The sequence below is a fragment of the Vanellus vanellus genome (genome assembly GCF_965231255.1).
Source record: "Vanellus vanellus genome assembly, chromosome: 1".
NCBI classification, from domain to species: domain Eukaryota; kingdom Metazoa; phylum Chordata; class Aves; order Charadriiformes; family Charadriidae; genus Vanellus; species Vanellus vanellus.
The window spans coordinates 123,404,648-123,423,614 of record NC_138905.1 but is presented as its reverse complement, the minus strand read 5'-3'; the positions used below and the strand labels follow the sequence as shown (position 1 = coordinate 123,423,614).

General features: G+C 36.8%; 1 protein-coding gene across 1 annotated transcript in view; it reads right to left on the bottom strand.

Moving 5' to 3' along the window:
• PKNOX1 (PBX/knotted 1 homeobox 1) overlaps positions 1-18,660 on the bottom strand; it is a 33,441-nt gene extending 14,781 nt beyond the window's left edge. Inside the window, exons 1-5 of the mRNA XM_082485975.1 lie at positions 18,405-18,660; positions 16,071-16,154; positions 11,380-11,481; positions 8,438-8,565; positions 7,123-7,294 (exon numbers count right to left, since the gene is read on the bottom strand). Of these exons, the coding sequence (XP_082342101.1) occupies positions 7,123-7,294; positions 8,438-8,565; positions 11,380-11,430 (351 nt within the window). The 5' untranslated portion in view covers positions 11,431-11,481; positions 16,071-16,154; positions 18,405-18,660. The remainder of the gene's footprint in view (positions 1-7,122; positions 7,295-8,437; positions 8,566-11,379; positions 11,482-16,070; positions 16,155-18,404) is intronic.
• Between the last annotated feature and the right edge of the window lie 307 nt (positions 18,661-18,967).

The following is an 18,967-nucleotide window of genomic DNA, read 5'->3' as shown; positions in this document are numbered from 1 at the left end:
TTCTGTAGTGGCTGGGTTAATAGTAAGCAACAAAGAAATGTTAAGTACTGAATGTCTTAAGACATAATATCACCTGTGAAAGCTCTAAAAATTATCTGCACTTGTGCTGAACAACTTCTTAAGACACAGAGGAACCTGTCCATGTAAGTTCTAAGCACAAAAGGATACCAGTGGAGAAGAGAGAAGTTGATTCATTGGTTCATTCCAATATCTGTTCTATCTGAGAAAAGGAACTAGAGGTATCAAAGGGTAAGGAGCTCCAACAGACAATACTCCATGTCATGGGGATACAGCTGAGCACGCTTCCAGAAAGAAGCACGTGCACTTGGGAACCTCTGGTTAGCAATGCAGAACACTAAGATCTGGTTCTTCACAGCAAACATATCTCTTCTGGTACTGACAGTTGATATAAGGACTATGGTGGATGGAAAGAAACAATCCAAAAAGATATGGAGGAAGTTAAAGCTCTGGGAAAGAAAGTACACTTCAGTCTAGTAAGGAAGACATGAGCACAACATTCAGCTTCCACTTCCTTCCCACAGGGACTAAGATTTGAAAAGGGGAGGTCTGCAGCACTTCTTGCAGCTAATCAGCACTTACATCAAATTCAGAGAATATCGGTGGAGATGAACAGCATGAATGACCAAGAACCAGAAAAGAGGACAAAATTGTTGAAAACCAGAAGAAACCTGTAGAAGAAACCTTGGACTGTCTTATTCCAAGATAGAAGATAATTCTGTCTCCAATAATATGCTATGCTATGCCTATAAGAGCTAAATATTTACTGCAAAAAATCATAAACTTGTACCTCTCTCTTTTACCTCCCTGAACAGCCTAACCTGTCTGGTCAGAGCCAGTGAAGTTGGAAGGGAAAGGTTTCAAAGTTCTGTTTGCAGCCAATAGTTCTTGAAGAGCAAACATGTAACTACCACAGAAAAGCCACTTTCTTTGTATAATTATTAGGGATGGACTTGAACTCCTGGGAGAGTTTCAGTCCAAAGACAACTACCTCTTCTGACTGGAAGATTAATCTGCATTAAAAGTAAAGACATACCTAGAATGTCAAAACGCCTTACATCTCAGAGCAGGCTTATAAAGTCTGTCCAGGAGCTAGCACTGAAATTTCTCAGTTTTCTTTCAACAGATCTTAGAATCGAACTTTGCATTTTCCTCTGGTATGCTCCTCCTTGGAAGGAAAACAGGCATCTTATATACACCTCTCAGACAAAGGAAGAGACAACAACTGAAACTTCATACTTCAGGGAAGCCATAGTACAATTTTGTGGGTTTTTTAGTGCTGCAGGTTTTGAACACAAACCATTGTTGACTCTATTACATGAATGCACATCTAGAAAAAGAATAGGAATACAGCAATAAATCAAACTAAAAATATGCTTAAACCAGGTTACTTCCCAGAGTACCTTAAAATTTCTTTTAAGGAAAAAAACCCTTCCACAAGGAAGTGCTATTTTTTCCATCTCTTTCCAAATTCTTACAATCTCTTCTGAGAAATTCTCACTCCTCTAAACATGCTGAAGCCTAATACCAAAGTTCTGACCTGATCCAGAAGCCATCAATATTTATAGAAGTGTTCTCATCCATTTCACTGCAAACACTCTATTTTGACAATGTGTCTGACAAAGTCAGACTTGCTAAAGACCCTGCAAAAGGCCTAGTAACACCATTTCTGTGTTGATTCTAACCCTTTGGCATGACACTTCAAGATCACCAACTGATGCTGTTGGAGTGGTTAACTAGAAAGAACAGAACCCCTCCATCTAGATAATAAAAAAGGATTAAAACTTGGTTTACAGGCCAGGCTTAGTCATATACAGATATCCTTAAGTTTCAGGTGGATGCTACCTGTATCTCCCAGTGCTGAAATCCTTTATACTACTAACTCAGGAAAACACCAATTAATTTAGAATACCAAAGTACCAAGGTAATCTAGATCATAGCTTACTAAGAGCTACTCAAGTTAGAACAACCATACAGTGCTCTTAATGAAATTCCTTTCTGGTCAAACTGATCTAATACCTGTGCCATCCAGATTAACATTCTGTGGTCATCTGGATGAAAACCACTCTTCCTTTGGAATATTCAAGGCATTTCAAATGAGCACGCAATGTGAAACATCGTGGGGCCTCTTAGAATCCTGACAATCAGTGTTTGTGACCCTCCACAACTTCTGTTACCTAGTCAATTAGCCTATAGGCAGTATGGAGCCTCAAATGATATTCTGCTGGTTTGGAGCCATTAGTTTAAGCTTTGTCACAAAAACTGCAGTGTAATTGAGTTCTACATGTCGCTTCCAAAAGAAGTAAAAGGAAAAAAAAACTGAAACAGCTGTATTAGTGGCCAATTTCCTTACCGTAAGCAGGCCTGTGATTCTTTTCAGATAGGACTTGAATTTGGCTCTTTACAGTACTATAACATTCAATTCATCTCAATTTAGCTCTGTCTCCAAGCTGAATGATTGCTACCATGCAAGCATTTACACCTTATTTGTTTGACTCTGCTGGGGTCAGATAAGAGCACAGGTGGAAAGCAAGCAGTTGTCTGGCCTACCTGCTCCACCCTTCTGGCTTGTTCTAATTAGCAGTCTTCACTAGCTTCTCCTTTCAAGTGAATGGTTGATTTAACATTGGAGTTAAAAAGGGAGGGACAGCAAGAGCAGAAGACAAAACAAAGGTGCACAGTATTAGAATCCCTCTCTACTAAAAAGATATTTTAATCTCTATAAAAACATATATATTCCCATGACAAAAGGCAGAAAAAAGTGCCACTCGCTGCAAGCACCAATATTTCAAGCTGAAGAGACTGAAAACCATACTAGCTATTTCACAACTTGACAGAAACTCTTCTGCTCATTGCCCCTGACAAAACAAACAGCCTGTCAGAATGTCAGCTGTTCAGAGTGCCCAGTCTTCAGGACAGGCAGAGGACAAGTCTAACTCAGATTTCATTTGGTATCTAGTAATAGAAAGTCATAGCTGACAATATGACTACAGAACAGGAGTTCGATGCCAAAAATTTTGGATTTTGCAATGTGGTTCCAGTTTAAGATAGCTGACCTCAGCAGCCACAGAATACAAGACAAATACTTCCTCATCCATCTCAAGCAAATTCAGCCAGATTTGCGCACCCCATCAACAAAGGTGAGTACCACGTAAACCAAGAGACTTGGTCACCACTAAAATCACAAACAGGTCAATCAGCAGGAAGGACTATCTGAACACAGCAGACCCACCTACAACCAAAGCAAGCTAGATCTGAGAGAATGTTTGTGTACAACCAAAAGCACGTGAAGGCATGCAGGATCTTTGGAAAACATATTTTTGAAGGCTCAAAGAAACCACACAATAGTTGAAGTTGGAAGGGACCTCTGGAGATTGTTTAATCCAACCCCCCTGCGCAAAGCAACTAGGGCAGGTTACCCACGGCCATGTCCAGTTGGGTTTTGACTGCCTGAAAGGATGGAGACTTCACAACCTCTCTGGGCAACCTGCTCCAGTATTCAATCACCCTTACAGTAAAAATGTGCGTTTTTTTTTTATGTTTTAGTGAAACTTCCTGTGTTTCAATTTACATCCATTTCCTCTTGCCTTTTCACTGGTGACCACTGAGAAGAGTAATAGAGTCTGTCATCTTTATTTCCCTATTAGATATTTAGATACATTGGTAATATCCCTCCAAACATTCACTGCTGTAGACTAAACAGTCCCAGTTCACTGAGCCTCTCTTCATGTGAGAGATGCTCTAGTCCCCTTTTCATCTTTTAGGTCCTTTTCTGGACTTACTCCAGTATGTCTATGCATAGTAGTAGGGAGCCCAGAACTGTACCCAGCACTCCAGATGTGTCTCACCAGTGCCAAGTAAAGGGAAAGGATCACACCCCTCGACCTGCTGACAATGCTCTTCCTAACAGATTCAAGTTTGTTGACTTTCTTTGCTGCAAGGACGCATTGCTGTCTCATTTGACTTGGTGTCCACCAAGACTGTCAGGTCCTTTTCCACAAAGCTGCTTTCCAGTTAGTTGGCCCTCAGACTGTACCAGTGCATGGGGTTATTCCTCTTCAGGTACAGGACTTGGCATTTCCCTTTGTTGAACTCCATGAGATTCCTGTTTGCCTATTCCTCCAAAAGCGACAAAGTACCTCTGAATGGTGGCATAGCCATCTGGTCATCAGCCACTCCTCCCAGTTTTGCAACATCTGCAAACTTGCCGAGGGTACACCTTGTCCCATCATCCAGGTCATTAATGAAGATGTTAAACAGCATTGGCTCCAGTATCAATCCCTGGAATACAACACTAATGACTAGCCTTCAACTGGACCTCATGCTGCTGACTGCAATCCTTTGAGCCCAGCAGTTCACCCAGTTTTCAGTCCATCTCAATGCTCATTTATCTAGTCCCTATTTTATCAGTTTGTCTATGAGAATATCATAGGAGACAACATCAAAAGCCTTACTAAAGTCAAGATAAAACACACCCATTGCTCTTTCCTCATCCACTGAGCCAGAACTACTACATTCCAACTATTAGATTTCAGATGTGCTTCTGAAAAGAAACTGGGATTAGACAGATAAGAGGAAACAGTATATTTGTGTTGAATTCAGAGAGTTGCAAATGAAGAAAATAACCTGAGGCTTAGCAAGTCAGCAGACCTGCTTCATACAGAACAGAACTAACTCTCATTTTTGAGTAAAGTATTGGAGGTAAGTATATTCAAAAAGGTCTTTGAAGAAAGCCATGGAAAATTTTATTTGTCTCTTCAAATTCACAGCTGATGTGCAAGAAACTTCAGAGGTGTCACTCATAGCAGTAACAAAGCCCCAAACATATTACAGAGTGAAAGAGATAAAGAAAGAAGTAATTCAAAATTATAAGCATTCCTGGTAGCCAGCTTTCTAGATACCTGTGTCAAACCACAAGAGCCTGAAACTGGTATGTTATTTGGGGAATTCTGTGTGTGGTTCATTCTTTAACAACCAAAGACTTTGTATATGGGTTATACTGTGCTACAAGTATTTAATAAATGTAATATTACACCACTCATATTTCAAATAAAAAAAAAATAAAAAAAGCAAAAGCACCCCACACTAGTGCTGCTCACACTAAGGCAGGAACTAAAGAAGAGAATTATCATTTATTTCCCCTTGCCTTTATTTTTCTTCTTTCGTATTCTATTTCTAATTCCTACAGTGACAACGGTCATTCTGCTACAGGGTTTATTCATGGAACTGTTTTCATAAGTATGCCAATGCTTCTTTCTACTTAAAAAACCAAGTCACTGTCTGTACAAATAAGTATTTCTCAGGTGAGCTGCAGCAAAAATTGCCCACAAAGATCTAATGATTAAGATATTAGATTAAAATATTAAACTGAGATTTTTGGGGTTCGATTCTGTTCTAGTTGTAACTTCGGTCAAAGTGGCCAATGCCTGGTCTTCAGTTCTTCATTTATAAACTGAGAATCTTTACACTAATACTGAGAGTATCATTATGTATCATATTATGCATCCTCCTTTAGCTGCCTTCCTGTCATTCTGAAGGGCATTGTTCTGGGTCACCTTTTAACACAAAAACCTTATTTGAGCCTCAAAATGTTTTCAAACAGGAAATAAAAGCTTCTGTAAGACAAACAGCTCCTCATCCAAAGCTGTAAGAGAACTTTTTGAAAGCACTCTTGCAGGTGGATTAGTGCAAAGTGAACTTGATCCATCCTTGAAGAAGATTTAATCTAAGGTGACTTTACATTTACATAGACTAAGATCATTTACGCAATGCATTAAGATATTTCAACCCTGGGCACTGTAACCTACAGTTAAAAGCATATAACAAGTAGCTGAGAAGGTAACTTTACATCTCTTTAGCTAGAGCTGTAAAAACTTGCCTAATTCCAGAACATACTGTCTTCTGCTGCCTTTACTGTCACACTGGTCTAATTATACAGAGACTCTTGTAGCTTTATTTTCCATGACACTATTTAAATACTATCTTCCCAGAACTTAAGTACACTAACGATTGGTCGTAAAGCGCTTGGCAAGAAATCAAGTTATGCAAAATGTCTATTTAGGCTGCTTGCAAAAGCAGCCAAAATTGACCCCTTTTTTGTGACAATATGTGCTCCTCCTAACATACTGTTCACTGCAACACTTCTGCCAATTCTAAACAGCATCTCCAATTTATTTCTTGTTTAAGTCTTGGTTTTATTTAAGAGTTTTCTCCAGGTACCTTACTTTAGCCTCCCACACAGGATATTATTTGCCTATATAAACCTTTCTAGACATCAATTTAAAAACATTACTATTTCTATTGCTTACAACCTCCCATCAATTCAGTTTTGTTTGTAAATGTCAGTATTTTACGTAGCCTTTTCTCCTATGAAGTAGACTCAGGGATGAAGACTTGTTTTATTACACAGTCCCCTTAGAGGAACAGGGTTTCAAAAATGAAACAACACACTTGCCCCCTATAATTCTAACACTCTTGAATATGATAAAATCTAGTTGCAACATGACTCTGACAAACACAGATAGACAGTTTAGAAACTAGCATGCCAAGAGAGGTGTTCTCCAGAGATATGATTCAAGAGGGAGACTAAGGGACTGGGGAAATCACAGCTTCATCACAGCAAGGACTCTCAGGAGCCAATGACACGCAAGAAAAAAGTTGTATATGTTACAAGAATTTCTAAGCTCATCTTACAACACCTCTTCTCCCACATTAACTAGATGAACCTTGATTAATAAAAGACGTAAAAAACTTGTATTTATCAAAAACATGTAATTGATGTATGTCTTGACACTCCAAAATTCATTTGCAGAGTCAACCTGGCTATGGCAAGCATATGCTTCTGTTCATCTCCAATACACTGATCTCAGCCAGTTTAGAATGGGAGAAAACTGTGAAGAGCCAATGTAGGTTTACAGACAAGAGGGAAAAAAGGGGTCAGAAGAAATTTTTTTATAAAAAGTTTCTCATCATTAACATAAAGAAGAATCTCTTGTAGGAAGAAAAATGTGAGGAGAAATTATAAGCACCACCCGAGATCAGAAATTAGGAAGAGGCGGGAAATGTGTGATTGTTTCAGAAATAAAAGAAACAGCTTATACTTACCAAATTATCAGTTTCTGGATCTTCACAGAAAAAGGGTTTTCCTTCTTTTTCCTGCTTCCTTACAAAATTTTCAATATCTACATCAAAACTAGCAGAAGTTGTACCTTCTGAGCCTTGTGTAGATTGTTCACATTTTTCAAATAATAGTGCTAACAAGGGAAATAGTGGGTGCCTAGAATAAAAGTTAAAATACATGAGTAAGTATTTTCACTTACATGTACACCACTGAAAAGTAAGACATCTAGCACACATAAGGTAACAGTCACTCATGTAAGAAACAAAGACAAGTCTTGGAAGAGACACCACTGGCTATAGCAAAACACAATGAAAGCTTGGTATTTTTTTTTCATTTTGATTTACCACACACCCTAGAGGCAAATAAAGCAGTGAAGTATGTATATTTATATAAAGAGAATAATCACAAACTAAAAAGCTATGACATGCTACTTTATTCACTGTAATTGTGTGGCAAGAGATATATTAATATAGTGCATTAGAAATGAGGATTAGGGTTTACAAACAGGATGAAAGCAGATTTAAATTATGAAATAAAGTCTGACAAAATTAATTTCTTCTTCAATGTGGGCCTTATTTATACATCACAAATAACTTTACAGAACTGAGAACAGCACCCAGACTGTACTCAGAGGCCTCCTGTGAAAACATGCTCAGAGCAGAAGGTGACATTGTTAGCACAATTCTGTAAACAAGTGGATACATCTTTTTGACTCAGGTTTTTGGTTTGGGTTTTTTTTTTTGTTTGTTTGTTTTTACCTGCAAACTGGTAATAATTCTGTATTTATAAAGCACTTAGTGAAAAAACACTTAACCTTATCAAAACCAAGCATACTGCTTAGCACTGCACTTAACACTGGAAAATCTCAAATTAGTTTGTCTACACATCAACATTTAATCCTGTTTGAGCTAAATACTGGGCAATAGATTGTCATCCCTAAAGAAAAGGTAGTAAAGATTGACCTAATTACAAAAAGAATAAAATTTCACATTAAAGATAAAAACTTGACCATAGTTCAACAGGCTGAGTAACTTGCTAAATTTCACTTGTGCTTTAAAGGCAGCCACCTTTAGAATATCCTTTAAAACTATGCTGAAATTGAAGAATCCCACAATAAAGGGAAGTTTTTTTTCTTGGATGACAACTGACAGTGAAGCTAATTTGATCTCACTCTTTCCCTGTAAACTACTGAGACAGTTAGCCAAGAGATCAGATGATTTTAAGCTAGTTATTATTAATTAAAAAAATAAATCCTCTATTCTTTACCCTTCAAAAGACAGAACACAAGTCCATTACTACCTGTAAATGGCCTGCTTGTCTGCATCCATTGGAGTTTGAGATTCCACAGGGGCAGGACTCACCCCTTCGGCATCAGTTTCAGAGCAGTTGGGATCTTGTTCCGTTTTTAACTCTGTTACTACTTGCATCTGTAGAAAAAGAGTAAGTTATATGTAAATCTGTATGCTTGACGTAAAATAAGTGTACTGTTTTCTAAGGAAATAGCAATGCAAAGGGCTACTAAATTGCCAGAAGGTTGGTATGACTTGGCAGTTACACAAAAAGCCACAGTAGTAACAAAACCCCTCTTTTAATCCTTGAGACTTTTTGATGAATAGTGTAAAGGTCACTTCAAGTTTCAGCACCCGGCTTTAAAATGGCAATGACAGATATTAGTAAATTGTTACAGCATTTTGTCTCTGAGTGGCTATTTTTGGAATAGGCTAGCAAAAAATAGGAAATGTTTTGCTCAAAAAAAATTATGGGGATGTCTGCATAAAAAGCCTTTAGGACAAAAACAACAAAAAGGAAAGTTCCTACTCTTAAGTCTTCTTTCTTATTTCTTACTGTACATTATATCAAGATACTGAAGAAAAGAGATCCTGAAATTTTTCTTGTCCATTAAAATGCACATTTCCTTAAAAAGAACTGAAATATTCCATGTCCCTCCAATCTTTCAATAATCAGGAGCATAACCTCCCCTGACCTTTACCACTCAAATTCACATATTGTAATAACAAATTATTTTAGGAATATCAAGCTACTGGAGAAAAGAGCAATAACTGCTTCTACAAATCCATTTAACACACAGTCACACAATCTGCCACCACTGGAAAAACAACACAGAGTCATAGCTTCCACTGAGCACCTAAATTGCACTAGGTGGCTGGTAATGTCTTTGAGGTGCTTTGGAGATGTTGAAAGTGGTTTTCCATCACCTCCAGCTAAACATCTTTCAGACTAACAGGTCTTAAAGGAACCCGACGTCTGAAACTCATAGTTTTCTCTGCCCAACCCAAACTTTTTGGTTTTCTCCCCTTTGAGCACTGGGAACATCTGCACAAGGACAAGAAATCACTGCAATCTTTTTTTTTTTTTTTCTACTTTAAGCCTAACAAGTTTTATCTTGAGTAAAGGACAGAAACTGTTCTATATACCAGCAGGCAGCCAGAATTGACACCTGCAGAAAGGAAGTGTATAGAATGCAATCCTCTGCCCTCTTTTCCCATGAGATGTATGTATCACATCACTCAAGAACTCCCTGAGAGCTAGCCTCCAGAAACTACTGGAAAACATAACTGACAGAATTTAATCTATTTCCACACAACATAAGCAAAAGGAATTTATACCATTCCCAGCAAGAAATCTGGGAGAACCAAAGGTTTGTGCTTTTATTACATGTTGGAGCCAAGTGACCTCCTAGCAAAATCAGAAACTGAGAAAATGCCAGCAAATCTTAGAATCATTTTGGCTGGAAAAGACCTTTAAGATAATCAAGTCCAACCGTTATCTAACTCTACCAGGCCCACTTCCAAACCACGTTCCTACCCTAAACCATATCCTACCCAACAGAGCAGCCTGCCTTGCAAAAAGCTTCTTCAGCAAGCATAGATAATTTTTAAGCCAGAATGCTTGCAAAAAAGATGCAACTAATGGACTCATTTCTTGGCCAATGAAAAGAAGGAGGAGCAAAATAAAATGGGATGACTCATACAAGTGATCATAAATGTTGAGCCATACATCTACAGAGTTTGAAGGGAGAGAGCACGTTCAGTTAGGAATACCAGAAGGAGGAAACAGCTCACTGAAAACTTCAAGATATTTTCTGTGGGCCATTTCCAAACTACAAAAGCAGCAGGCACCCAAATTACCTGTCTATCTTGGTCACTGAGACCTTAAAATACAAAACAAATAGAAAGAAAATGCTCTCTCCCAATCCATTCTTTACAAAAACATGCGTTACTTTCACTGATGTGTCACAGGATATCATGTATTTGTTGGAGAAATAAAGTAAAAGATGTAAGGTAGGTGAGATGAGGGAGAGAAATTAAAATTGCAATAAAAGAAGCAAACAACAACAACAATCAATAATCCCAGATTGCATTCAGATAAACATATTTTTGTAAGAGATGGAAAAAGCTGCTGTTTTCCTTCTGACTGTTCGCCACTGTTGCCATCTGCTGACAGAAGTACTTGTCTTTACCACTTAGGGCTGACACATAGTAACATAAAAATAGGTCTTCAGAGTACAGGCTACCAGCATGACTTGTCTCCATTTAAAAGTATTATAATTTAGCAATTCAAATTGTTGCAATATACAGCCTGTTGTACAAAAAAGAAACATCATGACCAGACATATCTGAGCATATTTCATTTTTCTCACTGTTTGTCAAAAGAAATAAGACACTGGAAGCCCACTGACCAGCTTTCTAATTACCAACTCTAATCAATAACCTCATTAAAATGAATTCAAGTATTTTACCAGTTTGTAGCCTGCAGTATAATTGCATTAACTTGAATATAGTCAAAGTAGTAGTAATTCTAGATAACTAAATTTATCCTTCACATGTTCAAGACCAACAACTGTATGACTGTGTCAATGTTATCTATCAGCAGACACATAAGAACACTGAAGTATCATACACACAAAATATTATGGATGCCCATTTGATTTTCCTAACAGCAGGAACATTACAGCCCCACAAATCGTTCTCCAGCAGATTCAGAAGAAAATCCCTTATCTAACCATTCTTCCAGAAGTTAAGCAAAATCATGCAAAGATTAGCTAAGCCTTTAATAAGTATTCAAGTATTAAAGAATAGCAGCTTATCACTTTAAAGATGTTGTTTTACAAACAAGAACAGATACTTCAACAATGCCAAAGCAAGCATTAAGGAAAAAGTTACTACCTTTTTTCTCTTGCTAACTGTATTTAGTTCATGGAGAAAGAAAAACACACCTACCTGTTGTCCATCTTGATAGTTGTCTATACTTAATGTCTGTGTTGCCATCATGGTTAATAAAATGTTAGTTATGTCAAATCATCATAAGTATGAACAAATATTCTTAAAAAAAAAAAAAAAAAGCCAGTTACAAAAGTGACCACTTAGGATCCCGTTCTAAAAGATGAAAAAATATAAACGTTTACGCACACCTCCACCCAAAAAAATCAGCGATTTTTTTTGACAGTGACAGTTACATGCATTTCTAAAAAGAAAAAAAAATCAAGTTGGAAAATGCAACATGTTTCATCAGCAAAAACTGCATTGTATCATTTCATATTTTAACATTTTTTTTTTAATAAGAGGCTGAGGTTCTTTTACATTCACAAACTTCAAGTAAACTTTTTATTTCTGTGCAACTTAACTAACTTATTCTAAGGTGAAAAATAAAAATCTAGAAATGGGCAAAGATTTATGTTTGTGTTCTGCAAAGGGTAACAACATATTGAGCATTACTGTAACTGAAATAATAATAGTCTACAACTGATGAACCAAATCTAAAAAGTGTTAAGGAATACCCTATTTACTTATGAGTATGAATCCCACATTCTAAAGGTGGCCTGAACTAACCCTTAGAAACCAAAGTCTCAAATCACTTCTGACATCAGGAATCTACCATCCCAGTCATTTAAGGCTCAACAAAGAATGTAACAACAACTAACAACTTTTTAACAATGTGATTATATAGTTTTAAAAGTGACCTAGGAATCCAGAAGTCTCATTTTCATAGACATTTGATACTTTGGGAAATACTAATTTTAATAGGATTTATAACACAAGTAAATTTATGTATGTCATTCCCTCTAAGCATTAGCTGGAGTTTGGTGCCCAGATGAGTTAAACATTTTTTTTAAAGTTAGACATTTAGTAATTAAAAAAAAATAAATCTATATTTAGTATAGCACCACTACCAGACAGTTTATCCATCAAATTACTAATTTACATTTCATTTTCTTGTCAGATTAGCAGCCATTACAACTGAAATCACATAATACATTAAGGTATTACCATTAAATACTACCATAGAATTCAATTTTCCTTGACACATAGGAGTCCTAATGTTTAGCAACTATAAAAAATACTCATATTAAAAAAGACGACACAGCTATGTATTGAGAAAGATTACATCCAGGTATTAATTCCAGGTTTTCTGCTCTCTTCCACTTATGTCAGTATTGAAGAACTAAGTATTAGAATTTTTACCAGTTTAAGATCTGAAACAAAAACTTTTTTCTTTGTTATGTAATCACTACACATTTTTCAACTACTTTTAAATCTTTCCTTCACCATTGCATAATACTGAAGTGTATGACCAGTTTGAAGACCAATTTTTACATTTCTGGATATTTTCCCCTAAAGACTACAATAGTTGCAAGTAAATGTTTCAGTTAGGAAACACAGGAAAAATTTCAAGATTCCCTTCTTTGTTTATTTAACAGTTTCAGGCACAGAGACAAACCTAACTCCTCAGGAGTCTTACTTTGCATCAAGTTCTATTCAAAGTGTGATTCCTTTTTTCTTTTTTAGAATAGCTTTAAGACCAGAGAAGTCCACCAGGATGACATAAGCATGACTTTCTTTACAAACAAGTTTATTGATTTTCACTCACTCATGCTTAAATGGAGCTGTTACTCCTTGGGGGTCTATGCCATTTTACACACACAAAAGCATCTTGGGAACCACAAATGTGAGCATATAGAGCAGATCTTGGTTCTCGCATCGGGTCATGTGCTTGCAGAGCTGAACAAGATTCTATCTTCAGACAACATGCACTTATCTTAAGTAGCTTGTGGAATACTAGCTAAAAGTTATGCTACAGTTTGGGAACTCCTATGCTGAAGCATGTTTTTCTTAAGGATATGATTTACAGAGGAAAATCGTAAAGACTGCATTTAGAGTTTTTCTAATAGCTTTAATGAAAGTGTTTTCTGGTTCTAGTTTGTCTATATGTCTTTGTACAACTTCAGTATCTCTTTCTTTGAAACTCCAAAAATATTACTGATTTCTCCACCAAAATTAAAAAGGGAACAACATAAATACACTCACTGATAGAAGTACTTTTAATTCTTTTTTTACAGTTATGAATCATTTAATGTTAAAGTTAAATCAGCATTTGCCACAATAGCAAAGTGAGATATCTTTCAAAATACTCCAATGAGACATAGTCTAAAACCTCAGCCCTGAAAGCATTTGCCTTCCATTTAAACATTTCTTTTCTTTCCAAAATGGTAGCTTACAACCAGGGCATCAGTGTCTTTCTGTATTTATAGAGTGAAAGGGCACACACAAAATGCTGCTTTTCTTCCTTCTCAAAAGGCACACATTTAATTTGTGACTGAAATATCCAAAGCACAGACCAGACTACCCTCAAAATAAAAGCAGAACAGTTGAACAGATCAACAAAGAAATAGTAAACACTATTCAGTGATTGTTTTAGAAGCTGAAGAAGTTCCTCACAAAATGCTGTTAAAGAAATTATTTGGCTGTAGGAGAAAGATGAAATTCTTAGAGAGGAAGAAATAAGAAGAGGTAAAACAGTCATAGTAGAGGAAGATTGTCTTAAGAGTTAAGCAAGGATATGAGATCATATTAGTGACACAAAGAACAACATGGAGAGGGAAGCAATAAAGATAACACATGTAAACTGGCGAAGACAGAAGGACATGGCAAGAATTTCTGGAGACTCAGACAAGCTGGACCAACCCTTCCTTCCAGATTTCTACAAGGAAGAGACATTCCCCATCTGGAAATCCCTCAGGCCACATGAAGGAAGAAAGAGGTGCCCAGCTTTGAGCTAGATCCATAGATTATTTCATCAAGAAGGACTTTTGCCCTATTGTCTCCCAGGGGAATGGCTGGAAAGAATTCTACATGGGTATATCATCTATTTCCCGTAAGAGCTTCCCCTCTGACTTATAATTACATTAGAAGAAGATTAAGCTATTAGGCAAGATAGCAACTGATGAGATTTAGTGAAGACAACTACTGCAAATCAAGAAGAACAAATTGAGCTAATCACACACTTAAATTGAGGCAATTACTGAGAAATTACTTTGGTTCACTAAAGAGAAACATCTTCTCATTACCCAGTAGTGGTAAGAGACAAACTATGTTAAACTTTAAGAAAAATAACTGAAAAGGTATTTACACATTCAGCTTTTATAACCTAATTTAGGATACAGCATCCAGTTCTACTTAGTGGATACACAGCCTAAGCAGCTGTTTATTCTGCAAACAACCATGCTAGACAAAGCTGGTGTTGCTCCCAGATGTTCATCACTGCCACCCTGCCAGAGCTAATTACTTCCACAGCTCTACCACTGAGCCCACAGAACACGTGAATGATTTCTGATCCTTTTTACATAAAGTCAGCTAGGTTCATTCAACGCGCTGTTAAAGGTGGCTATGATGTAAACCAGCTGACTTTGTCTGAAGCATATTGCTGTGCACTCATACAACCCCTGCTCTTGGCTGACCTATTAGTGTGGTAATTTCTGGCTCATGCGTGGCGATTATCAACTCACAGCAGGACCATCTTTAACCAGCACAGCTATACCAAATACTACATGGCCAAAGGTATCTGAAGTGGGCCTAAGAACACATGACTTTTGGACAACTTAGCTTTAAAAATGTAAATTATGCTTTGTTAAAGAAATCATAGAAGAAGGAAAACTGCATTTGTGTTATATTCAAAGAGTTACAAATAATAATAAAAAAAAAAATAACCCAAGGCTGAGAGTCAGCCAGTCTGCTTCACGCAGAAGAGAATTAACTTTCATGCTATTTATTTTGAAAACAAAGTGTGAGGAAAACCCAAAGAAATGTTTAAGGTCATGTAAACTGAAAGCTGATGTAGGAACTGCAATCAGAAAGTCCATTGATATCTGTGGCAAAAGGGAATGCATAAAAGCATTGTGTTCTGCAAAACAAAGCGAAAGAAAAAAAAACATCAAGCCTTTAATAAAAATAAGTATGAAGGTAAAATGTGGAGTAGAAAGGAAAGTAAATTAAGAGCAGTAATCATAATTAAAAATGTGGAGACTTTGTGCAAATTAAGGTGTATCTAAGAGAAGAGATTAAAGATGAGCTGAAACATGTACACAAAGCGATCACTTAACATACATCACTCCTCACTTGCTCTACTTACTTCTTCATAATTAAGCGCAAAGGGACCACCCAGTAATGTTAACATAAGGTGCGAGTAAGCTGTTGGAGTTCAGTAATATCATTTTTAACATATACAAGCTACAACAGATGTTTGTAAGAGATATAAATAGTTATGCTTCAGGGTATAAACTAACCACTAACTGTCTCAGGGTTGTGAAGAAACTACACAACAGACTTGTTAACAAGAAATAGTTTCTTCTAATTTTTTTTAAGTCCTTCAGAGAGAAATGGATGATTGGCAGATTCAGCATGGCGATTTGTTCATTCTAATTTAACTTCAGTCCTGGCACTTGCTCTGTAACATAGACCCTTATATTCACATACAAAGTTAAAAAGAAACAAAAATCAAAACAGCAAGCCTGTTTGACACATGAAAAGCATCTAGAACTGGCTTCACTTTTCACCAAAATCCATAATGATACTTGCTTCCAGGGCACACTGCTTTCTAAAGAAGATAAAATATTGGCCATGAGAAAGGTGCTCACCCCTTTCCTTCAATGGGTTGAAGACAACATTCCTTTGTTCCAGAAGAGGGAATCCCACTGATGTACAACGCAGAGGACAGAAACCTAAAAACCAGCAGAGAAATATTCAGAAGATGACAACAACGTAGAACATACTTTCTGAGACAATATGATTCAAGAAAATATTTTGGTTTATTATGTGGTTTCCTCTGCAATTTTAAATAAATTGACAGGATTTTTTTTGCAGGTTTTGCAAAATTTTGGGGCATTTTTAATAATCTGTAATCACACCCACTATCCCATGCTATTATTTGAACTTTCCCCCATCTGATTCTATTCATTCTCCATATTTATCTTTGTCTTTGTTGATACCTCTAACAGAAAGCTACATTTGGACTGCTAACTTGCTTGCTGTTCAACCTTTATATTTTTTTACTCTCTGGCTCAGTGTCTGTCTGCTTAGACTAGACAAGACACATCCCAAAAATAAAACTACAAAATGCAAATAGGAATAACTCACCGGTGTTGTAAAAATTAAGTATGCAACTAAGAAAGGTGAAAAACTTTTTTAAAATTTAAATCCCCTTCATAATCATGCTTTGATCATAGCCATCATTAGAATACATTCCAAGGCAAAATCAAGTAATCTACTACATGATAAAAACAAACAGACTACAGGAAGGGGAGCAAGCCATTATTAGCATCATGTGTTTTGTGAAGACAGCTTCTGCTACAGGATTATTCTGCAATTTTAAAGAGCTTTCCAAAAATTAAATATAATTAAAGTAATTTTAAGTGGTAATTTAATAGCACCTGCTTGATATATTAAAGCTACTTTTTAAAGAGTAGTAATGATTGTGAAAGCGAAGTAGCAAAGAGTGTGAAAATGTATTTAGAAAACACAACTGCTGAAAAGCATTAAAAAAAGCCTGCAAAACTATCTCAGGTAAGTTCCAGACACTTATGTTGGACAAAGTCCATCTGAAATGATCTGATGGCTAGAACACACAGCTGAGATCTTGAATCAGATTATCTCCATTTCTCACATAGACAAAGTTCCTGTGTTCCCAGTTTTGCCAACTGCATAAGAACTGGAATGAAAGCAACTCCAACATTTTTGAAAGTGAAATTAAGTCAGTATTTGGATTTGAGAACCAAAATTTATCCATGCATAGCGTAGAAGTAATGTTTTGCAGAGAAGTTCACAGAAAAACAAAATGCTAAGAGCCACTCAATATAGATGCCATCCCTGGTTCACGAAACCTAGCTCTAAAAGAGCAGGGAAAATACTCTGAGGAGTTATAAGGTGGTATAAACTTTGGCCATTGGTTAGAGATGAGATACTGAGCTAGAAGGAGTTGCAGTCCAAACTGATACACCTAGTCTTGAAGCCTCAAGGGGCAGATAACATTAAAAGCTCTTACCACTTCCTCTTAAACTGTCAAAGCCCAAAGAATGGGCTCCTCTCATTTTTGCATCTTCTTAATTCTGTTCTGAGAAGACAGCATACCCTCGTATTCCTTTCTTCACATGCTATTTATCTTCTATAATTTTGCTATCCATTTTCACCGACCTCAACTTGCTGGGCTATTTTCAAATAGAGAACTTCTCACTATTCATAGCATCTTCTGAATGTAGGTCACTGCCAGATAAATTGGGATTATCTATTCCTTGTCTCTGCTCAGACATAAAGAAGAACTACTTCACCATTGCAAATCTGAAAAACCTGCTCCCTTCATTCAGAAATAACTGCAGCAAAGAAACAGTAGTGCCACTCCTGTCAGGTCTGGTCAGTCAAAAATATTTCATGTATGAAGAATTAGTCCTTGCCTGCAAAGCCTTCAGCTGAAACTCTTGAAATAGGCACGTTCCTAGATAGCATATGAGATATCAAGGACAGAAAGAGGTACTGAAAAAATGCAGGCCCAGGTGAAAGACGCTTCAGAGGAAAAGGTGTGGCTGAGAAGGAGCCAGAAGACATTGCAGTCATATTGCTTTCTTCTAAGAAAGACTTGATAGCAATTAAGACGAGTCTAGCCTAAAACATATCAGACAAGAAAACAAGCGATCTGAGCTTGCATGTTATGTCCTCTCGCATATCCCAGTGGGGGCAAGAACAGGGAGCAGATAGACCTATTAAAGGATGGAGACAATACCAAAGCACTGTGGAGCCTAAACTTGGAATTGCTATTGCCAACTCATTTTTCCCTTTTATTCCTCTCGCAGACAAGCTTTAAAGTCATGTTATCATAATAAAGAAGATACTTAACTCTGAAACCAAACCCAAGGCCAACTTGCTTTGTCACTTACAAAGCATATCACGATTGAAGTTTTTACTACAAAGTAAAATATGACCTTGTTCATTCAAGCGTAGAACCCTCTGTTCAGTTATTCTCTCATTTTGCATGTCAGCTAGTAAGAAACAAAGACTTGTGCATACATTCACATATAAAAATATTAGCAGACATTAAGATCAAGATACATTTGTATTTTTATAGATTCAAATAACAATAACGAAGCAATATGTAGAGTATATATGACAACATCCCATGAGGGATTCATTCTACCTTTGCTGCAGCGGTTACCTATCTCCATCAACCTGCCTACTAAGAGACATTCAGTAAAATTAAGACAAACAAATCAATATGAATTTGATGCATACAACTTTATTAAAACTGTACTCAATGAGAATGTAGTCCTCATTCAGCGGCAAGGTCGCTTCCATTTCCTCTATCTTATATACTTAAGCATAGTCATTATTTAGAATATTATACTTTAAGAAAGACGATGTTCCTGTTCAGGAATACAATACCAGCCTCAGGGAGTCGCACTATGCAGATACAGCTAAACAGTTATTACACAACAGCTACGCTGTCGATTTCCCTGGGAGAGAAGCCCTAAAAAGCCACAAACCCAAT